The sequence below is a fragment of the Glycine max genome, chromosome 15 (assembly GCF_000004515.6).
Source record: "Glycine max cultivar Williams 82 chromosome 15, Glycine_max_v4.0, whole genome shotgun sequence".
NCBI lineage: Eukaryota > Viridiplantae > Streptophyta > Magnoliopsida > Fabales > Fabaceae > Glycine > Glycine max.
In genome coordinates this window covers 8,871,234-8,895,614 of record NC_038251.2, presented here as the reverse complement: position 1 = coordinate 8,895,614, position 24,381 = coordinate 8,871,234, and the positions used below count along the sequence as shown (strand labels likewise).

Below are 24,381 nucleotides of genomic sequence, written 5' to 3'. Positions count from 1 at the left end.
TTACTATAGTTTGATTTTATTTATTTTATTCTCTTAAGTTTTAAAATTTGAGGGACTAAAATGATTTTTTAGTTTCTAAAAACTAAAATTGAAGAACTACAGTGATTTTCCTTTAAAAAAAATGAGGGATCGAATTGGATTCATTTCAAATTTCAAGCACTAAAAATATTATTAAACCTAAAATAAACTAGTCCTAAATTAAAGTATGTGAGAGATGTTTGCAATATACTTAGCATACTAAGAGAAAAAAAATTATGTACTATCATATAAAAAAATTATTCACTTTTAAAATAATTATAATAATTTAAATAATAATTTATAATTAGATGATAATATAAAATAATTGTACAATATACATTGGACTCTATTTATAAACATCATAAAATATTTACAACATTGTGGTCATAAACATATTGGGATCCTCTCTGCGGCCGTAATATTTCTATATCTAGTTATGAAAGGTTGATATGTTGTTGTAAGGACAATAGGGGTCGTAGGACTGTAGAAAATCTTAGTTGAACATTGATACACCTAACCTAACAGTATCTGATTGAATTAATGATCTCAAGATTTTTGATATTGAATAAAATTAATTTAATTAAATTTAAAATTAAAATAAAATGATATATAATTAGATATTTTATTATAAAATCAAGTTAATAATAATTTATAGTATAAAATCTAAATAAAATCATTTAAGTTTAAAATTAATTTTAGATTCAAAATCAATATTTTAACATAAGCTTGCAAAATGTAAACTAAGAAAACATAAGAAAGAGTGTAAAGTACATTGTAAAATTTAGAAAACATCTAATTTTAGTTTTCTTAGTTTAAATTATGCAATATACTATAATAATTTAATGTGAAATCAAACAAACGCATAAGAGAAAGGTTAAAAATATATTTTTTGAAACAAATATTCTCCTATCAGATGAAATTTATTGGAATTATGAATTTTTTCTTGCTATCAGTTTCACATTTTGTTTAATAAATTTTTGTTATAATTTTATAAATTTTAATGAGGCGTTAGAAAAAGTGTTTTAATTTTTGAATAATGTTTTTAGCATTCCTCTACTCTACCCTAATTAAAATCATTTAGAAATATTTTAAAATCATAATTTTTTCAAAATAATTATACATAATTAATTTTGGTTGAAGTGCCTCTCAACCCGAAACATGCTACTAGTGGATTGTCTGGTGTCAACTGTCAAGGCATGACTTGAATATGATGATTTCAGGAGGAGAACACCATCACCACACTATCAGTCTATCAGTACAAAACTACCACATTTGAGGGCTGCCGTAGTTTTGTCTCCGTTGGTTGCCTACGCTGGAATCAGCAAAAAAATTTGTAAAAGGAGAAAAACAAACAGGAAAAAGGGTAATAAGGTAAATCTCTCAGCAATTGTGGGGACACAAATTACACAAATCTGCAAATAAACCAGCAAGAAAGTGGTATACCCTCCCCTAGCCCCAACATTATTAGCACAGCTATTTGAGCACAGGCAAGAGGGATACAGGTGTCATTATCACAAACCTCAACCCCATTTCTGCAATTCCATTGAACCTTTACCTTTACCTCCCGCACTTCTAACTTAGTTCTCCTTCCACTTGCACCACCAACACCTACTCACTCACACACACAAAGTGCTGGAGCAAACACTAACACTAACACAACACCACCAACAAGAAGAAGAAGAAACATTCCCAGAGACCCTTTTGCTCTGTGAAGCCAAAGTTGCTATCTTTTCTCAAATGGGGACCCGAATCCCTTCGCACCAGCTCAGCAGCGGCCTCTACGTGTCGGGTCGACCCGAACAAGTAAAAGAGCGTCCGCCGACGATGACGTCACGCTCTGTTCCGTACACCGGCGGCGACCCCAAGAAGTCCGGCGAGCTCGGGAAAATGTTGGAAATCCCCGGCGTCGAGCCGAAACCGTCGCGTCCGTCGTCTGGGTCGGTGAGATCCGGGCCGAACTCGGGCCCGGCGGGAGGGAGGCTGAGCGGGTCAGGGCCCATGTCGCGAAAGTCGTCCGGTTCGGGTCCGATAGCGCTGCAGCCCACGGGCCTGATAACGTCGGGCCCGGTCGGGAGTCGGCGGTCGGGTCAGCTGGAGCAGCCTGCAGCGACGGCGGGGGGGAAGATGGTGTACGGGTCGGCGGTGACGAGTTTGAGCGAGGAAGTGAGGGTGGGGTTTAGGGTTTCGAGAGCGGTGGTGTGGGTTTTCATGGTGGTGGTGGCAATGAGCTTGCTCGTTGGGGTGTTTCTCATGGTGGCGGTGAAGAAAGCAGTGATCTTGGTGGCGCTCGGAGCGGTTATTGTGCCCGTCGTTGTTTTGATCGCGTGGAACTGCGTTTGGGGGAGACGAGGGCTTTTAGGGTTTGTGAAAAGGTACCCTGATGCTGAACTTAGAGGCGCCATTGATGGACAGTACGTCAAGGTTACCGGGGTAATTTTTTGAACTATGATATAATAAATAATAATAATCACTCTTTAATGATGTCTTGTAGATCATGCTATGATGGGAAATTATTTGTTTTGTTCAGCTAACATTATTTATTTATGATATATCCTTCCCCTTAGGTGGGTTGTTTGTTTATTTATTTTGGTTTCGATAATTTGTTGTTAGGTACGGGGTTGATACTTATGTAACGAGTGAGTTTGGTCGTGGTGATTGCGACTGCTTCTTTTGGAGTTGTCCTATATGTTGAAAGGTTTTCTGCCTGGGGCGTTAGAGTCTCGAATAAGTATTTATAAGCTAGTAGTTTTCGTTCTGATATGGATATGCTTTGTTGATTTTACGGTACAAAATGGAAGGTCTGAAACGTGGCTCAAAAGAGTAGAGTTAACTTGCGTGTTGTGAAATTGTTTTCTTAGTTCATGAGCTTAAGTGAAAGTAGATGTCCACGAGAATTTTCCGGAGATGGTGGTCAGGGATAATGATGTTTAACTTTAACGTGCATTTTTGTGTTAGAATAAGGAAGAAGGAACGGGAATAGTTGCCTTTTTACAGAAATGGATGTCATGTAATTATATTTGTTGACAGAAGTAACTGAATATTAACTTCTTGCCGCATAATTGTGTGGCATTTAAGTAAGTAATTTTTGCTTCGCCTTCACTTCCCTTTATATCCCTTCCTACCTGTTTGGAAAAAATCTTCTTCTGCTAGATATTATGGATATATCATACTTGTTACTTTTCAGATTGTTATACTCTTAGTTTTTTCTTAATCATGATCCTTGAACAGGTTAGCCGCATAATCCTAATTGTTAGTTCGTTTCTTTACAATAGCACCACAATGCACTCAAGTAGGATTGTTCTGTGGATGAGATGATAATGTTCTATACACAACTTGATGCTTGTGTCCCAATTAGACTTACTAGTATTCCTAAATTTTTTTTCTTCACTTAAGCTTTCTAGCTTTCACAATTTACAGTATCACGTGAGATAGTTGCTTTTTATCAATATAATCTGGAGTAATTTAAGTAAAATATAAGGGATTTTACTAGCCTTGGCTGATGGAAAATAATTTGGCATGACCTCTATAATATAAGTTCATATGTATCCCATCTCTTCTTGTAGGTTGTAACCTGTGGCAGTATTCCTTTGGAGTCATCCTACCAAAGAGTACCTAGATGTGTATATGTCTCCACCGAATTATATGAATATAAAGGATTGGGTGGAAAATCAGCGAATTCTAAACACCGTTGCTTCACTTGGGGTTCTAGATATTCTGAGGTTAGTTTGTTCAACTCTTCATTGATGCTTTGTGTATACTACTGATTCAGGATCAAGCGTAATTTAATAAAGTGAGAAATGATTTATGCACACAGATCTACATTGACTTGATTGGTACCTCAAATACACAATGACTGGATGCTCGTGGAATAACAAGTTGATTTGTGGGGAAGGAATTGTTAAACAACTTAAAATTAAGGAGACCTTATAGAGCTCAAGACAGTGTTTTGGACTTACCCAACAATAAGTGAAGCTTAAAACAAATTTTGAGAGAAACTTTGTTTACTTTAAATAAGAGAATTATATGTTGGGTCTTTTTGCCAACATATGTGGCCTTCTTTACTTTTAAAAAATAATAACAAATATTTTTTTGTTAGTTGGCCTAAAGCTTAAGTTTTAGTTGCTTAATCCTTGGGTCGAGTCTAACAGTGTTTGATGCACACTGAGAATTGGGTGTGGAGTACTAGTGGCAAGGTTGCTTATTGTTTTTTATTCTTTAGCTTATTGCCCTGTGCCTAGGTATATTATATATAATCTGTTGATCTAACGATATAACCGCATGTCAAAGTAATTTGCTCAATAATAAAATATGCTTGAGGGTTAGTATGATATTATAGAATGACAATGCTTCTATTTCTGTCACTTCAACTGTCTCCACTTTCTTGGTATCTCTAACATATGTTATACTTTGCTTGTGCCGAGATTTAAACAGAATATATTTCTATATAGTCATATGGATTTAGGATACCAAAGTTAAATGAAACTGCAATAGTCATTCCATTGAATAGGAATAGCAATTAGCAAAAACACCGCAGTGGATGCTCACTTGAAAGCAGCCTATCCTATTTAAAAAAAACCTTAGGAGCCCTCGCATCCCATGCTTCTGATGGATCAAGTTTTACTCCTGTGCTTGTGCTGGCCAACCACACCAATCCACCTAAATTGTGTAAAGCCCAAACAAATCACAGTCTGAAACCCAAAAAACAATTATTGTTCCTGCATAAGAAAATTACTTGCACAAATATCTTAGTGCTGTTCATTTAGTGAATGCATATACATTTTCATGTTTGGTTCACTCACCTGACTGAATTACTATGTTCACTTAACCACGTTGACTGTAATAGTGGTTTTAGAGTGGTTTTAGAGTCAATACCGTGCTCTATATAGTTTTATGTATCATCAAAATCAGTGAACTTATTGATATTGAATCTTGTAATCCAGTGTTTTGTATGGACTTCAGTACTGGTGACCTCTCTAATGCAAGGATTATAGTTTATATTTTTGGTTTTGTTGGGCTTCTTGATGACTGAATATTGTGAGTGTGTCTCTCTTACTCAGTTACTCTACATAATGGCAATGTTTTCATTATTTTCTATGGACAGAAATACGTAGCAGACTTCTACGTATCAGACTTCCAGTCCGGATTAAGAGCATTAGTGAAAGCAGGCTATGGTGCCAAGGTTGCTCCTTTTGTGGAACCAACTACTGTAGTTGATATAACAAAGGATAACAGAGAGTTATCTCCAAATTTCTTAGGCTGGCTTGCAGACCGCAAACTCTCCAGTGATGATAGGATAATGCGCCTCAAGGAAGGGTATGGACTGTATTATTCTGCTGTTTACTATTCATCATCCTAAACTGTTTTTTTCTCTTTTAAAAATTTCCTTCTCAACTATGATTTGGTACTTAGAAAGTAAATTTGGGAAATTCATAGGTACATCAAAGAAGGTAGCACCGTAAGTGTGATGGGAGTTGTCCAACGACACGATAACGTGCTCATGATTGTTCCTGCGGCGGAGCCTGTCTCAACAGGCTGCCAGTGGATCCGCTGCCTTTTGCCAACCTATGTTGAAGGCCTAATCTTGACATGTGATGATAGTCAAAATGCTGATGTCATTCCTGTTTAGTGTTGTTTTCTTTTGCTTGGAAATCAGTGTCTCACGCATCTGAAATGACAAAAAACTGATGGGGAAATCCTACAATATGGAATCAAGAGTATTTTCCACTTGCTGGTTTGTGTAAAATGGCTTGGAAGAAGATGCTAAGCAGACTACTAAGACTAAGATTGTCATGATAATCAGAATATGATTGGATTAATATGACGCAAGGATTCACAAGGGCCAACTACAAGCACTTTGAGAAAGTCATATCAATGTAATCCATCCAAGAAGTTGCATTGTTCTTTTTCTGCTTATTTTATTATGTACATAGTTAGAGGGACCCGAAGGGGTTCAAAGTAGTTAGTTCTAGCCGGAATGTAGCTTTGTAGCTAAATATTATTTGTCAAGTTTGGGTTAACTTGTATTCTTAAGTTGATATGTTGTGTCCTGCCTATGTTACTAGTTGTAAAAATCGAAAACCATCCATGTTACTCACGATACTGTTGTATAAATGTTGGCTAAAATCAAGTTAAATAACGCCCCACATTGTTGTTTCTTTTGTGTGTGCTATCATTTATCAAACGTTCAGGTTGAACGAGCATTGCGGCTTACTGAGGGATGAGGTGCGGGGTAAAGGAAATTGAAAGTTTTTGTGAGAAACATGGATCACAAGCAGCATGATGATAAGAATAGATACAAAGTAGACCATGAAGAAAACAATGGAAATATAAATTAAAAGTTACTTGACTTCACAAAATATTCAGCATCAAATAAAGTTACAGTATATATAGATCTTGCTACAAACTTAAGTTACATATTTAAAAAATGAGTAATAAACGCTATTTCATAAAGAGACATTCTCACATTCTTTTGTCTTGTACATTTTCTGTTTGGGAATATTATCCGTTCACATGACTCCTATTTGATTTGAGGTACTTCTTCTCTTTCCTTTACAAGGATTTCTAACTGGTGGTGAATGATTTCTTTAGAGAAACACTAATTACTTATCTTAATTACTTTAAATTGTCACTACATGTATACCTATAGTCATCACTCCATTATAAACGAGGGATGATATTTAGTAGGAAAATTATCAATAGGAATTCACTAGAATCTAAAAATAGCCAATCAAAATATTACATAATCATTCAGTTAGGAAAGAGAATGAAAACTATCTCCAATAAATTCACGCCGCTTAAAATTTGTGTGGATTCGTATATAGTATATTTTTGAGTGCTGATTATCATTTTCCTTTCAATAAAGTGAAACTCCAATGTTTGTGGACTCAAATACATTTAGTTGATAAAAAAAAAAGTCCACATGGATGCTGCATATTTATTTTTCTCAATGGGTGCAAATTGCAATATATTTAAGACTAAAACTTAGTCACCTTCAAATGTTTCTCCTGACACCCATTACATCAACGAATGTTTAATGTAAAATTACATTACGAATTGAACATTCCGGGTACCTGTGGGTAAATATTTGTGTTTTAATTTAAAATTTATAAATATATATTAATTCTATTTTATAAAATAAAATATTTATTTTAGATTTTCTTAAGATTTTGTTTTAATGAATCAACTAATTTTTGTTTTAATAAAATAAAATGTTTTGACAACTATATTTGTGTTTCCAACGGTCATATTTTGTTTGTTGCTTAAGGTGACCTGTGTCTATATATTCTCTTCCTTCCTTTCTAAAAAGATAACAGAACTAAACCAACGAGTTGTCGTATCTTGGGAGAGGAGCGCAATTAAATTTCTTACCCGTGAAGTGGGGGCGTTTTCTCTCTAAGGATAGCGTTTACGCGCTTCAACTCAAACTATATTTTTCTTTCCCTATTTTTTTTTCTTGTGCTTATTGTATGTTATAATGCATTATTTATGTGTTGTCAATTAAATTTATTTTGCTACTGTTATTTTGTTATTTAATTCAAGATTGTGCATCTTCTTCGTATTTTATTTTCCTTCATTTTTATTTTATTTACCAATAGTACCAGGTACATGAAGCACCACTCTATATTGAATGGCATCAGATGAGTCAGGAAACAAAACGTTTTGGGGGGTAGGCCCACCATTCAACCACCAGAAGAAGAAACTGGAAGCTACAACCTAGAAGGCATTCCCCCAGAAACCACTAGATTTTCTCCTGTTATGTAAGAAGCATCATCAGACGCCAAAAACGCTGTCGCAGCAGCCATGTCTTCAGTTGTACCAAGCCTTCCAAGCAATGCCTTTCTTTCAAGTTCCTCTCTCTGCCGTACAACACCAAGAAAATCCATTCAAATTACTATTGATATTGATGGTTAAGTTGATACAACCAGCAGACTTAAGGCAACACAACATTGTTAATAGTTTAAACGAAAAACTCTATTTGGGACAATAGAAGCTCACTGTAGCATCATTTGAGGTATAAAGTGCAACAAAATGAGTTGGCACAATCCCAGGAACAACACAATTCACCCGAGTATTAGGGCCCATTTCACTAGCCATAGCCTACAACACAACGAATTAAAAAAGCAAGCAGATAAAAAAGTACATATTATAAGATAGTTTTAGAGTTTTTGAAGGAACAAATGCAAGCCGAATACTTACTTTGGTAAGTCCAAGAACTGCTGTTTTGGTCACTCCATACATAGCCATAGTAGGTGGTGGATTATAAGCAACAAGTGAGGCAATGAGAACAACAGAAGAACCCTTCTTCAAGTGAGGAGCTGCATCCTGTATAACAAAAGAAGTGGATAACACATGGAGTTGCATTAAGAGAATATGCTGAAACATATATTGCATTTGTTCATTTCTTCTTTTGGCTTTGGCCATGTTAGTAAGTTAGTTACCTTGAGAAGAAGTATAGTGGATTTGACATTTATCTCCCACAACTTGTCAAGGATCGATTCTTGTGTTTGCAAAATGGGATCTACAGAAGGATGTACGGCAGCATTGGACACAACAACATCTATCTTTCCATACTTCTGTAGCAAAACCAGGGAATTGGTCATTTTACGTTAGATTTTTGCATGACCTTGTCATGAGAAAAAATTGTGTGTTTGTCTTTCTTGATATGGAACTTTACAAATTCTCTCAGGCAACACTTGTTTAATGTTTACTACAAAAAAGTGAGAAATACCAAACTTTTACAAAGGTCCAGTGAGAATCTCTCGTGACACCAGCAAACCAGAATGTTAACCACATCTTTAGAACACTAGAACACCATTAAAGAATTTGCAAAACGTGACTTGTAATAGAACACCACCAACCAATACCCTGGACCCAAGAAAACCCAGCTAAATTCCCTATCTAGCCACCAGATGAAGATAACAAATCAAAATGGAGCTAATTAGATTTAGGATATGTTTGGATAAACTTTACGAACACTGACACAAAAGAAAATAAGATAAAATAAATTAAAATTTTCTGTTAAGTTAAAATCAACTCATGTACTTCAACTTTTATTTAAGTTTTTTCATTTAATTTCTCTCTAAAGTTAATTTTAACTTATAAATATATGTTAATTTTAATTTATGAGAGAGACTTATTACATTTTTTTTCTCTCTAGAGTTTATCGAAACAGACTTTAGACTAATAGAAAAATGACTCATCAGTGGTCAGATAGCAGTAACAGAAGAGTTTCGGTAGCCGAATGATAAATGAACAAAAACAAGGATTGAACTTCTCAGGCTTGCAGGATGAAATCTTCAGGAGACTTGTATTGAGCTTGGATAAGATGGTTTCAAAACCAATAAAAACTCACAAGTGTATCCAAAGAATGTCTGAAACCCCACCTGTAAAGTTTTGTCTATCAAATTTTTCCTTTGTTGGGCATTTGAAACGTGGCAAACAACCGCCAATACTTCGATTCCTTTAGCTCTCAGTTTACCAGCAGCCTCATCAACATTTTGCTGCAGTAATTAGACAAATAAAATAATCCAGTAATGAACAAATATCTGTAAGAAGTGTCAAAAGCAAAACACATTAAAATCATAAAAATAAGTCTTTCTTTTTAACAAAATGCTCTTTTATCACCAATCATCACCGTTTTCCTCTCCTTTCTTCCAAGACAATATGGAGCTATTAAATAAAATAACTCCTCTGATCCAACTATACAGGACTTTCAAAGGGGTGGCTACTGGAGATTCCACACGGACTAGTGATATGATTAAAGTAGTATATATAAATGAGAGCAATAATCATTTCATTAACCAGATAACTTTTGGAATTGAGTTGGACACAAATCAAAGTTGCAAGAGTAGCCAAGTGCCAACAAGAGATGAATCTAACACACCAAACTAAATTAAACTACCAAACAGAACAAAAAAAAATCAACTTAAAACAAGAAAGAAAAAAATATTCTGCCCTTGATTAATTGATTTAAGCTTGACAAGAAAAAGAAAAGGGTGTGGAAAATGGGAAATTGAAGGGCAGACACCCATCAATTAATTAACCTGTTTGCGAGAAGAGATGACAACAGATGCACCCTCCAAGCCAAGCCTCTCTGCTATGCTAAAGCCAATTCCAAGGGTGGAAGCTGTCACAATAGCTACCTTACCTTGAAATCTCTTGCCAAGTTTGGTTATCTCCATTAAAACAGAAACAGAAACACTTGACTAATGTTGTGAATTGTGAATTGGAACTATGCTATCATGTCTTTATAGTTGTAGGAAACTGAGATACAGGTCATGTCCATTCAATCCACGGCTCCTCCACCATTTTTTGTTCTTCATCAGTCATCAATAACAGGCCATAATGTACAGTAAACATTACTGTTCCATTTGCTAAACGACGAAGGTGCTTCAGTTCCATCATATGTAAAGCAACGGCGACTGTGTAGAACTAAAGTTTGAAAATATGAATAGAAAATATCTATAATTATGATAACATAATTTGATTCAGGAAAAAGGTTAATAACATCTCTAATAAATAACTATTATATTTAATTACTTATATTGCAAAACTTACTTTACATAACAACAATATGATAAATTATGGCTTTATATGTATTAATAAAAATATAAAAAATAAATTTGTAAATAGTCAAATAGAACTGTTAAAAAGTTAGAAATAATATAAAAAATCTATTTAATTAAAGTTGTAATTAACTATGAAAAAGTGTAAATAAGTAAATATGAATGTTTCCCTCAAAAAATAAGTAAATATGAATGTTAAAAACGTTTTTCCTAAATGATATATAAAGCACGGTTATGAACTTATAGGTATAGAATTCTATTACAATTGTTATCTTACAACTTCATGATGAAAATTAACTAGTGTCTAAACTTTTTGTTTTAACTTTATATAGAAAATAATAAAGAAAGATTAAATTATCTTATCTCTTCTTCTTGCCTTTTAATTTATTTACTTAAATTGAATTTATTTGACTACAAATTGACTTCTTTTAAATATGTTTGTATTTTTATTTTTTATTATCAAATTTGCATTAATATATTATTCTAATGTTTTATAATATATTAATAAATTACCATATTCCTTTATTTGAGATGTTATTGAAAACACTTTATTTAGATTATTCTATAACAATTATAAATTATTTTATTCATGAAAATAAAAATCAAATTTTATTTATTTTTGTACCAAAAAAATATTATTAATTTATTTATCATTTTAGTATTTCATACAGTTTTAGAACAAAAAAATTAGGCTTAAATGTAATTTTGTTCCTCCTATTTTGTTCATTTTGTGATTTTGATTCTTTTATTTTAAAAAAATATGAGATTTTAATTCTTCAATTTCAAAATAGAGACATTTAGTCTTTTTATTTTAAAAAATCCATAATTTTAATCCTTTTATTTTAAAAAATTCATAATTTTAATCCCTTTATTTTAAAAAATTCATAATTTTGGTCAAATTCTCAATTTTATTAATGCTTTATTTTTTTCTTTTGGTCTAATTAACCACAAATCCAACATATGCATTTAAGGTACCTTCAAGAAATAATTTAATTAATTAGAATGCAAGAAATTAAAGAAACAAAACATAGGTCAAATTAAAGATTAAACTAAAATTATTGATTTTTTAAAATATGAAGACTAAAATTACTTATTTTCTAAAATATAAAATCAAATGTTTGTATTTGAAATAAGGGGATCAAAATGCAGATTTTTTTTTTTAAAAAAAGAGGACAAAATGTCTCAATTTTAAAATAGAGGATTCAAAATTATGAATTGAGTAAAATAAATGGATCAAAATTACGGATTGAATAAAATAGAATAATCAAAATTACATTCAAAGCCAAAATAATATGAATAAACATAATGATTTTGAATTTTGTTAAGAAAAAACACTTAAATAAAGATAAGAGTGAAAAGTTAGGCATACTGAAATGCCAATCGGAACTCTACCCGCAATACTCAGTTTATTACTGGCAATTACCCCAATCTAAACTTTTTTTCATATTCGGAAACATAATCTCATTTTGGAAAATCTCGTTTAATAGTAATAAAAAGAAATTCCTATTATCAGGCAAGTACTATATTTGGAACAGATCAATAAATAATTTATCAAACAGATAAAAAAACTATATTTGGAAAATCCTTTTTTTAGCCAACAAGGTTACTATCCAATCTTGCCTTTTTCTATATTTTACCGTGATCTCCAATGTACATGTTTTGATATACGGTACCTTCGAAAATATGAAGGATGTGGTCATCCTTTATATCATATATATTATAATGAAAATAAATGACTTTTGTTTGATACCACCTGTTTTTATAAAAGCTAATTAGATTTCAAATACAATTTCACGAATTAGGACTCTGGAGAGCCCACCTCAATTCCAATACACGTCAGCACCACATTCACAATCTACCAACACGGTTGACCCACAATCCCCACTAACTCACGAGAGCATTAGAAATGTTTGATGTGCTTAGTGCCTTCACTGTAACAGCATTTTCCAATGGTGCCTGCCCCCTCATTGTAAGGCAAACAATAAGGGCAGGAGTATTTTCTTTCTTTTTCTACAAATGGTTACCATTATATGAACAAAATAGGAAATTAGACACTGAAAATGAAACCATCCACAATCCATTAATAATGAACTTAAACATTAAGATCTCAAACTTGGTGAAACATACATAAAAAAATGACAACATTTTTTATTTTAATCGTAAGGATTTCTGAATTTCTTCAATAGCTCTGGTATTTCATACCCAAGCATGTCATCTACTGCTTGAATCATTTTGGGCTTTAGTTTCTCAAATTTGTCAATGCTATAACCACTTAGAACTTCTCTGAAGTGTTCAACGTTGGGAAAATCACCGGCTGGTAGATGAAACTCCCTTTGGACCTGTTTGCAAAATCATAAATGGTAAGTACCTGGAAATTAAGCAACCAAAGTAAGAGGAAGGGAAGGAGGAAAGACCTTTGCAAATTCTTCCTCAAGATTATCAAGAAGTCTTTGTTGAGCCTTGGCTTTACCCATTATAGCAGGCATCTCCTTCTTAAGGTGACTAATTATATATGCATGAATTTTAGCAGATCTTGCACGTTTGACAAATTCATTGATCTGCACCATTCCAAATTTCCAATGACTAATGTTTGAAACAGGAAACTAAAATATAGGAGCTGACACGAGATACAACTAATTCAGTGGTCTGCCATCTACATAAAACTAATTCAATTTTCACCACCAGGCCACACAAATAATATGAAATTATTGACCATACCCGACGATCGCATGCCTTCTTGGGAATATCCATCAAATCAGCAAGCAGATTATTCTGTTCCTTCTCAAAGAGATCCTGTCCTAATGGACTGACGAAGCCTTCATCCATAGGCTTATCATTAAATGAGCTGTGAAGTCAAGCAAAGGAAAATATACTTATAATCAAAAGAATATCAAATTCACTGCAGAAGCTATCTAATAATATAAAGTGAAACAATGTGAATATCACCAAAAGATACTATGCATTTAATGCAATTTTCGACTAAAACAGCGAGATCAAATGTTTGCTAAAACTCTGGCTAAACAAAATCTGCAAAACTACTCCAAGACAATATAAATTTGAAAGAATGGTTCAATTTTTCAATACTTGTAAGCAAAGCCGTGGAACGTTAGACATATTTGAAAGATAACAAAAAACTTACCCTATGTATACACGTGTAACTTCAGGAGTATTTAGAACTTTACCCAGTGACCACATCAATGCTCCATAAACTCTCATAAGCTACAATATTATAATTAGGCATGTAAGTAGATAAAAAGTTAGATAATAAATATGATAAACCAGGTAACCTATGTTGATGTTGTCTTACTTGTTGAGTATTAACTTGGTCTGCCTTGTTCAAAACCACTCGTATCTTGTCATCGTTACCACGTAGACATGCGATTACACGTTTAAACTCATCACTGATGTCTAGTTTATGAGGATCAAATAGGAGAAGAATGAGATCACATTTTGCAGCAAACCAAGATACAACACCAGTGAAATCATAGCTTCTTTGAGTCCTTTGTTTCTCTCCAGATAGGACACCAGGAGTGTCCACAAATGTTACTTCATCTAACAACTGAAAGAAAGAATTGCTTCAAGTTCAAGAACAAATAATGACAAAATCATTGGACTTGGAAATATAAATAAAACTCACAGGGTGTGGCATCTGAGAGCATTGGAACTTTGATAAAAATGAACCTCCAAATGTTGTCAGGCCACCAAAAGGCATGTCAGCATCAACAGCAATAGTATTTCCAGGAATACTTCTCTCATCAGGTCCAGACTAAATAAAAAGAGTTTTGCAGCAAGCACCATGAGCACGATCAGAACACAAATTGACAGAATTTAGAAAGAAAAAAAATGGTAACAATAACATCATGATTTCAACTATTTATCACACATAAATACTTTTCTATTTGGATTTTATTGACTTCCAGAGGCAATACAGCAATACTAGAACAGGAATGAAACTTCTTATACCATGACAACAACAAATCTATCAGTGGTAGGTTCTGGTCCGACGTGTGCTCCTACACAAAGAGTTAGCATCATGAATCAATCCGGTCATCAATTTTATGAATGAAGAAATTACTACAATGTAAATGAGTAGATAGTCAAGAACTTAACCTACCTGGATAATCACATTTTAACAAATGTTTTATAAATGTAGTTTTTCCTGTTGAATATTGACCAAGAAGCATGACCATTGGTTTAGCATCAAAATCAGTGTTGGTCTGAAAGGGATGAAACCAAAATATTCTTGAAGTTAATATCATCATATTTATGCGAATAAGACCTGCTAAGTAGAGCCGGTACCATGCTCTCACAAACACAGTTAACAAAATTTAGTATCTTTTATTTATACATTGGGTGCAAAACGCAACTTACCAACAATGGAGACACAAAATCATTATATTGATAAGCGACTTCCAAGGGCTTTAACCTCTCGATATACAATCTCTTTAAGCCATCGATGATTGATGTAACTGAATTGAGAGACAACTAGGAAAAAGCAACTATTTATGATTAGAAAATATCTAGCAACAAAATAAAATTAAGGAAGACTACATGCAGTAATTTGAGAATAAACGGTAACAAAAATACATTCTAAATTGTCTCTAATATGATTTGACTCTTCAAAGTAATGAAAATGGGAGAAGACAGGAACTACAAATATTTAATAAATGATACATCTATCTCTCGTGATAATCCACACAAATGAGGAAAAATACTGCATTTCCCAATAAAAATGTGGACAGAATTGACAACATTCACCTAGCCCCTTTGCACCATAAAATCGATCATGTGAAGATTGAAGTATAATTGCACCTTTGCTCCCCACAACCCCTTATGTCAATTGTTTTGCTTAAACTCTCAATCACTCATTCAAGTGAGCATTATTGGCAGATATGCTTCAAGGATCTCTCAAGTCTCAACTCTCAAACACACAAGAATCAGATGATCAGATAAAAAGAAATGATTAATTCATCTGCAAAATAATGAATATACAGCACCAACAAGGCAAAAACTAAATGAACAAAATGAAATTCATAGCATGGAAATTTGAATTTCATGAAAATCAAGACAGACTCTAGATCTGAGAATAAATAACAGGACTCACTTTCTTTGAAGATTTTGAACCAAACCACCTGTTAGTTGGAAATACTTGAGGCTGAGGAGTCCCTATATATTATCAGTAAAACAATCCAATCCAATCCAATCAAATATTAATTAAAAGAATACAAGAATATGTTTAATTAATAAAAATAATTAGTTACATATCTAACCATTTACTTCCGGCGGGGCACTAATTGCTAAACTCTTTTGCTGGGAAAAAGAACAATCAGGAAAGGAATCAATAGAATTAATTAACATAATCTATTTGCACGATAAATAAAGCATAAGATGAGATGAAAAACACAACTTACTGCTACTAAAGCTTCGAGTCCGTCCAATACAGGAGGTTTAATATTTTCCTTGTCAACTGTAATTAATAAAAAATAGAGCGATGAATTCACGTGTGTCGCATTCATATAGCATCCATATTCAAAATTCATTTTCGCAATTTCTAAAAAAAGAGGGATAAGAATGAAAGTACACTTACTTTGCGTTTTGAGGATATCTGAGTTAAGTTCGTGCCCTGCTTGTGCTAGCGAAACCAACTGTTTATAACACCGAAAATCGAATTCAAAAGCCAGCGGGAATCGTATACGAGACAAGATGAAAAAACGACGATTAAAATGTGAAACCTGCATTGCAGTAACAAACTCCGTGAAGCCCAAAAACCCTTGTCGTTTGACATCGGCTAGAGCCCAGAGTTGCTTCAGTTGAGAGCGCGACAAGTTGGAGAGAGCGAAGAAATTTGTGGCATCGTTTCCAGAGATTCGTCCATCTCCATCTACCGTTCAATTCCAAATTCCAAGTCAAAACGAATCGTTTCAATCTCAAACTGTGAAGTGAGCAAAAACTATTAAAAACTAACCTGAATCTGCCAAATCGAACCATTCCTGATACGTTTTTGTTTCTTCTTTCGAACGCGATTCGGTCTTCATCTTCGGAATCGGAACTACTTCTCGCGATTCAACTCGGTGTTGGAATTCAAATGCCGGAGACAGAGAGGGCTCTCATCAGTTTTCAAATAATTTCGGCACACGTGCCAGATTTTGACGCGTGGATCAATGATCATAATCGTCATGATTTAATTTTGCTTTATTGTGGGGCCCTCAAAGTGATGGTGGTTCATGTGAGAGCGTTAGATCGTTTATCCACCGGATGTTTGTGTGGATCGATCCGCATTGGATATCTCCTTTCCCGTTTTTGTCGTTTCCAATTTTTGAATTTGGGCGCCATTGCTACGTGCCCGTTTTCGTCCACATGTAACACACTCACAAGTCACCCCAACGATCGTTTCTTGTCATCATATTGTATGGATTAAAGATTAATGATATACATATTAACAAAAATCAGATCAGATTAGATAAAAATTGGGACTTTTGGAGTATTAAGAATTAAGAATAAGCAAAAGTATGCATTTCAAATTCAAAAAGAAAGGGCGGCATTACTTTTTATTTTGGGGTTAAAAAACAGAATTTGTCACTCAATAATACAAAAAAATTAAAAACTTATCCAAATAATACAATCCTAAAATTATTTACACAAATAATACAAATCACTATTTGGGAGAAAAATACATTCTCCTCAAATCAATTTTTCATCTTCATTTTATTTTTTTTCTTTATTTTTACTTTATGAAGTTGATTTCCTAATATTATTTTTTTTATCATCCACAATAAAAAATGCTTGATATAAATATTGTATATATACAAACACGATATAATTTCACGTGTTTAATTTTTTTTCCTAAAACAACCTTAGTATATTAGTTTCTGGGAAAAAATGTAAATTATATTAAACCCAAAACGATACAATAATAAACGGAGCATACCCCGTAGTTAAAGAAAATCAAAAGTCTTCCTAATACAAGAAGACCTATATCAAGATGTTAAAACAAATGCGCTTGTCTATACATAAGAAACTTAATCTTCCTAATAACCTCTATTACAGAAAATTGATAATCTTCAAAAATCAGCTTGTTCCTAGACAGCCAAATGCAGTAGACTGTAATTGCTATAGCTAGACAACGTAATTTTCCTTGAACACCTGATGTAGATCTGTCCCTAATTAAAGAGTCAGTAATGCGCTGTAAAGAAGTGAAACGTTTGCGAAAAGGAGCCAAATCACGAATGTGAGCTCAAACTTGGAGAGATTTCCTGCAAGAAAAGAACAAATGAGCATTTGACTCATGCTCATTTGAATATAAAGGGCACAGGGAACCCTTGTTCAAAAAAGCAACTTTGTCAAGAGTAAGCCGATTCCTTTTAACAAGCCACAAAATGAAAGACATCTTAGGGGGGATTGCTGGGTTCCATATAACAGAACACCAACTAACAATAGGATTGACACCTCTAATGTATTCATAGACTTTGCCAACAAGCAATTGTTCATTGGTGCTCCAAGATTGAATCCTCTTTTTGGCCTCTTCCGTACTTAACTCTTTAGAGATAATAAAGTCCCTTATTTGAATGATTTTCTTTATCAAAACTGAATCTGATGAAGAAGTATTATAATTCCACACATCGCTCCCTCTGAAATAGTAATGGTGAATCCACCAAACCCATAGAGAATCTTTCTTACAATGAAAGTCCCACAGGATATGGGAAAGAAGCGCAAGGTTCCAGTCCTTGAAATTAAAAAGGCCTAAACCCCCTTCTTTTTTCCGAGAACAAACTACTGGCCAAGCAACCAAGGGCTTGTTTTTGCCAATATCCGCTTTGCCCCACAGAAAATTACGGCACGAAGCGTTTATCCGGTCCAGAACAGATTGCGGCAAAGGAAAAATCCCCATCCAGAAATTCACAATTCCTTGAATAACCGCTCTGATCAACTCTAACTTACCTGCATAAGATAAAGACTTTTTGCTCCATCCCTGAATCAGGCCAGTAATCTTGGAAAGCAAGGGAGCATAATGACATACATTTAATCTAGATGATAAAAGGGGAACACCCAAGTATCTGAAAGGGAAGTCACCCAAGCTAAATCCAGTAAGTTGCTGAATATGAGAAAGTTCATGAGGCCTAATACCTGCTGAGTATATGACAGATTTATCAGAGCTGATGAAAAGCCCTAAAACCCTACAAAAGTGCTAAAGTTTGGCAAACATTAAGCTTGACCAGAATTTTAGATACAATTTTATATAACAAATTACAACAAATAACAATACTCATTTTTTTATTTGAAATTTTTTAAAATAATTCATTCACCTTACTCAATCAAATTAATTAGACCCTTTTGATTATATACATTCAAATGATAAACCCTCAAATAAATCAAACTGAAATAGTTGTGAAGAATATACTATAAATATCCCAAATAAATTGAAACATTAGCGGGGCAAAGTAAATGACACATATAAGATCTACTTTCTGTTCAAATTTCACATTAGATTCCACGCTCATTTGCTTTGGCTTGGAAACAACAGCAACAGTACTGCATGAAATTATGAAAATATCCACCAGATTAGCAGTGGAATAGGAAATCAACACCTTGAGTAGATGGATGAAATAAATTAAATCATCATAGCCGTGGCACCATAAATTTACACTTATAATATATCAAAATTAATTTATAATTTTATTTTACTGAACAAGTGTGTGTGTGGAGAACACACATAGCATCACCTTAGCCAACCCAGGAGGAAGATTCACCATATTGATTCTTAATATTTGAATTGTTCAGTGGTGGAGAGCTTATGCTGTCGACGTGGCTAGACTTAATTTCCCTCTCTTCTTTTATTTTGCTTAAAATAGCAGTATAACCCTCTCCTAACTTTGGGTTTGTGACATCCCAAATACCAAATTTGGGTATCGCAGTTGCTCGATGGTTCTGCCCCCATGCAGTCCATAAATTTGATCACCATGGAAGACCAAGATGAAGAAAACAATGTAGAGAAATAAATAAAATAAAGTGATATAAAAAGACTAATTTCACTCAATACCCTTAAATTGAAGGAAACAAACTAAAAATGGAAGAGTGATAACAAAATCCTCTTTAACACTTATTTTTGTAATGCAAACTTTATCATAGGTTAAAATTTATTAAAAATTATAAAAATTAAAAAGAAAATCATTAAATAATAAATGAGACCTAATAAGTATGTTAAAAAAAGTGTGATAAGCCTTTCAAAAAATTGTATAATAAAACTGTCTTCCTAGTATTTAACAAAATTGAATATATTCTCTCTCTCCTTTTGAGTAAAAATGGTAAGAAAATGGTAACACCTGTGTCAATTGTATGTCAGGAATAACAGATTCAATACCAGGGAAATTGAAAAGAAATATACTATAAAATTTGGGTTGAATGAATGGAGATGAAAGAAATAAGTTGATAATTAAAAAATATACTTTTAAACTTTAATATGTCTCATATATTTTTAATTAAGTGTGTGTTTGGATGAATATTGATAAAATTAATTTTAAAGTGATATGATTTATATTTAGATATATTTACTATAAAATTAAATTAAGAATAAAATTTAATATAAAATTTTGAATCTAACCTAAAAGTTATTATAATCAATTAAGAATTTAAAATAAATCATAAATTCTTTTTTAATGTGAAAATAAATATGTAAAAATATATTCAAAATAAATTTTAAACTCAAAATTACACCAAATACTCACCAACAAGGATGATAATTGACAGTAGTTTCCCTATAATCGATTATGAATGCAACAAACAGAACCAAATGTTAAAGGAAAATTACTGCGTGGTCATTAAAGGAAGAGTTTGTACTCCTGTGTGTATTATGACTTGACGAAGAGAAGCTCTTAGTGCTGCTTCCTCCTTTGGACATGTTCCTCTGGTGATCTGATTGGGGGCTTCTGTGGGTCACAGAGTGATCAAAATGACTCTGTTCACTGCCAAACTCTGCTGTGACTGTGAGGCCACCATTACTTCCCCTGCTCCTGGGACGCACATGGCTTCCATTTTCCAAAGAATATCCGCTGTGGGAATAGCCATGACAAAGCCATCATCACTTCATCAGCATGAACGTGTTCAAAGCCCCTGGATTTTCCATTGGGTCATTAGGATTTATCATGATCCCAGACTTTTCTCTTCGTGCATGCTCAAAATATGCAGTGTACGGAACGTTGTCGGGGTCCCAGTTGCCAAACTTGGGAACGTGATCAGAATGTTAAAAGAACGTGATCAGAATGTTAAAAGACTTATTATTTTTTTTTACTCACTGTGGTAAAAAAATTTATAACTTTAATTTAATTTTTTTTATCTATGACTAACTTTAAAGTTATATATGTTTTTTTTATCTTACTATTTTGAAGTCCTAATTTCTTTTTTATGTTTTAAGAAGTCATTTTTTTTACTTTTAAAGTTTTTTGTTTTAGAATTTTTTATTTATTTGTATTTTCTTTTTTTTTTTCTTTCAATTTTTTTAAAAATTAATTTTATTTATTTAATTACTAAATAAATATTTTTAATTTTACTCGTTACTAATTTTATTTAATAATTTGAAAAAAAAATTATAAAAAAATTTACAATTTTAGTTAAAAAATATAAAAATAAAATAAAATAATAAATCGTAATAAATATTATAATTTGTAATTGATAAGTCGTCGATTCTTAAATAGAAAATGGAAAAAAAGATATATCCCATCCGTTAAAAAAGCCATCATGAACCATTGGCAAGAGATTTATTATAAGATATATGTATAAATTATCACGATCAAAGCTTATTTGTTTGTTGGTTTTGCCAAAAGCAAGTTTCACGCAAAATAAATGTTTTCTTTGGATGATTTTATTTCATATAAAAATAATAATAAAATACTTATAAATAATATATAAATTAAATATTTTAATAATATAATAAAGTAAATGTTTAATTAAATTTTTCATACTTAAAATATAACTCTTTTTTAAATTATTATTTAACATTTATTTTTGTTCAACCAAACACCAATTTTTTTTTTCAGTTTTATTTTATTGGTGTTAGTCATTTTTCGTTAATTGATAACATGACAGATGAAATGTCATATCATCACGCCTTGTTACAAACACCTCATTGACACTAACATGTTGATGATGAGGTGTCATCACTTGATGGAAGACGACTAATGACAAGTAATAAAATGAAACTGAATTTTTTTTTCAAGTAGATATTTGACAAAAAAAATTTAGGTAGCAATATAAAAACGACTTATTTTCATATTACTATCTAAAAATTCATGCAGTTAATATGCAAAGAGTTTGCATATTAGTCAACTTGTAAAAGGTTAGTGAATTTGTAAACTCGTAAGAATTAATATGACAAGATAAAATTGTGGTTGTTAACAAATTGACAAGTGTACCAATTTTATCACAAATAGTAAAGATTAAAACAGAAAACCGAGTGTCAAATCCACAAAAACTTTGTTTGTTCTTACGTTGATAAATACCAAATTTGTAAGCAATAGAAGAGGGAGTACAATAGAAATAAAGGAAAGGAATTAAATTTATCAAGACAAGAATAACATAAACAAGATGAGAACAAAGATGATGTAGAACATGATATCACAATGCAATTATGTTGGGACCTAGCATGCCTAACTATCCTTGATGTAATATTAATGGTTTTCTCTATTAAATGTTTTCCTAATTTCCATCCACATCTACTAATATGCTCTTTCCTAATCTCTCACGATGAAGAGTCTAATTTATGTATTTTCTCTCCCAAATCCCTTTACAAAGATGAAATCATAAACAACATTAAACATAAAGATGTATGAATGACCAAACCACATAATAACAATGAAATGTAGAGGGGAACAATAAAAATTGAAATTGCATTAATAGATAAGAAGAACAGTTACATTACAAGGGCACTAACTACTAGGCTCCAACACAACAGATGAGGTTTAGCCTCTCATAACCATGAGAGACTTTACACTTCAAAGGCTAATGAAAGAAAGGGTTGGATGACTAGTAATAAGAAAAGAGGGAATGACTAAGGAAAGAGAGTTTCCCCTAAGGGAGAGACTCAAGCTTTGGATTTTTACACTGAAGAGCTCTGAGACTAGGTGCGCCTTTTTCTTCTGCTTCCTACTCCTTTTATAGGCTTAGGGTAATTTACTTTTCACGCTGACTTCACACTGAGTGCGCATTCTGCGCGTTAAGCGTGCACTAGGCTTTTCCTCGTGGATCTTCTCGTGCTAAGCTTGGCCTATGTTGAGCAAGAGCATGCGCTGAGTGATACTTCGTGCTAAGTCTGGAATTGCCCGTTAAGCGAGAGTTGCACGCTAAGCCTGGATTGCACGTTGAGCAAATTGTCTAATTCTTCCGACTCTTCTTCAATTCTTTTTCTTCCACATTATTTTGTCAATTTTCCTCTAAAACACTTCAATTCTTCTTCTTTTGACTTCTGATAATAAAAAATTACACAGATGTTAATTTTTTCGTAATTTCATTAAAAATAATACTAAAGTGAAGAAACTATTATTATTATTAACCAAAAATAACGATCAATGTAGCTCAAATCTCAGAGTTATCAGTGGTTAATATGACAATTCTATTTAATAATTGAAAATCAGTAAAATTAAGGTGGAGGATATAAATGTAGGTGATTTGATGAAATTGATACTTTTTGATCATTTATGAAATTGATACTTTAGTTTGCCATCAAGTAGGAAAATAAAATTAACCTATTGATAGTAAAATAATTAGGAAATGATTGATAGCCACCAACACAAACAAGAAATGGTTATTAGATAATAGTTAATATAGTATGAAAGCTTACAGCCATTTTGAAGAGTTTCTTATGGTACAGAATCCGGGGCACAAGGATCTTTGACCTCTCTCTGTGCCTCTCTGATAGGATGTAAGCTTAACAGTAGAGCTAAATATATGGTTTGCGTATTTCTGCAAAAACAAAGCCCTTTATAATTAAGACAGTAGAACTAGTCTCCGAGGAATGATTATTAAAATTAATAACTTAGCAATACACGGAATGAAATAGTTTGACCCTATGAATCAGGGGCCACGCCGCCCCAAAAAATAAATCGATAGTTACAAAGCTTCTTTGAATATGTTGCGTACCAAAATGTAAGTCGCTTTCTTTTTGTTTAGCATTTTAAACGGCAGGACATGATTAAAATAATTGGCTTGGCTCAAGTTTTGTTCTGCTCTCCGCTGCAATATTGTCCCTGTCATAATCTCATTTCCGCCTATAAGAGATTCTCCTAGTAACACCACGGGGAATTTCTTTTTTATTTTATTTTATTTTAAATATTTATGTATTTAAATTGTTCAACTATTTACCCTCAAATCTCATCATACACTATCTTAGTATCTTGCAGCTGCACTGGAGAAGCAGCTTTTTTGTTTTTTATTTTTTCAGCTATTTTCTTAAAAGGCTTCAAAGAGAATACTTTTAGAGAAATGCTGTTGATACTCTTTTTGACACTATTTTTTCAACACTCTACATGTGATTGATTGAAATTTGATAAAAATCATTGGTTTTAGTGGATCGCACTTAGTATTATTTATTGATTTTCTCGTGATTTAGATATGAAATTCATCAAAATTGATAATTAAAAAAAAAAGTCAGTCAATTACGGGAGATTGTTGGAAATAAAGTATTACTAATATTCCTCTACTTTTATATACAGAAAAGAGCAAAATATATATACTGAGGTTGCCCTATGAGATCTCCTTTATAAAAGGAAATGTTGAACAAATAAACTAATAAAGGAAACGAAAGCTGTAC

General features: G+C 32.8%; 3 protein-coding genes across 3 annotated transcripts; 1 reads left to right on the top strand and 2 right to left on the bottom strand.

Moving 5' to 3' along the window:
- The first annotated feature begins 1,115 nt into the window (after window positions 1-1,115).
- LOC100810114 (uncharacterized membrane protein At1g16860) lies at window positions 1,116-6,154 on the top strand. The gene is made up of 4 exons (XM_003546127.5): window positions 1,116-2,448; window positions 3,582-3,737; window positions 5,120-5,331; window positions 5,452-6,154. Exons 1-4 carry the CDS (start codon window positions 1,756-1,758, stop codon window positions 5,642-5,644), a joined length of 1,254 nt encoding a protein of 417 aa, XP_003546175.1. The 5' UTR covers window positions 1,116-1,755; the 3' UTR covers window positions 5,645-6,154.
- A 1,427-nt stretch (window positions 6,155-7,581) lies between these two features.
- LOC100809582 (dehydrogenase/reductase SDR family member 4-like) lies at window positions 7,582-10,240 on the bottom strand. Its single transcript, NM_001253287.2, has 6 exons — window positions 10,062-10,240; window positions 9,402-9,518; window positions 8,457-8,591; window positions 8,215-8,340; window positions 8,014-8,115; window positions 7,582-7,874 (listed from the first exon to the last, which is right to left on the bottom strand). The coding sequence occupies exons 1-6, from the start codon at window positions 10,197-10,199 to the stop codon at window positions 7,725-7,727; spliced, it is 768 nt and encodes a 255-aa protein (NP_001240216.1). The 5' UTR covers window positions 10,200-10,240; the 3' UTR covers window positions 7,582-7,724.
- Window positions 10,241-12,644: 2,404 nt separating this feature from the next.
- On the bottom strand, window positions 12,645-16,709 carry LOC100805498 (EH domain-containing protein 1). The gene is made up of 15 exons (XM_003547226.5): window positions 16,549-16,709; window positions 16,316-16,464; window positions 16,171-16,228; window positions 15,995-16,050; window positions 15,854-15,893; window positions 15,688-15,749; window positions 14,955-15,068; window positions 14,698-14,800; window positions 14,547-14,596; window positions 14,221-14,349; window positions 13,891-14,142; window positions 13,723-13,802; window positions 13,302-13,428; window positions 12,998-13,141; window positions 12,645-12,922 (listed from the first exon to the last, which is right to left on the bottom strand). The coding sequence occupies exons 1-15, from the start codon at window positions 16,616-16,618 to the stop codon at window positions 12,737-12,739; spliced, it is 1,620 nt and encodes a 539-aa protein (XP_003547274.1). The 5' UTR covers window positions 16,619-16,709; the 3' UTR covers window positions 12,645-12,736.
- Window positions 16,710-24,381: the final 7,672 nt, after the last annotated feature.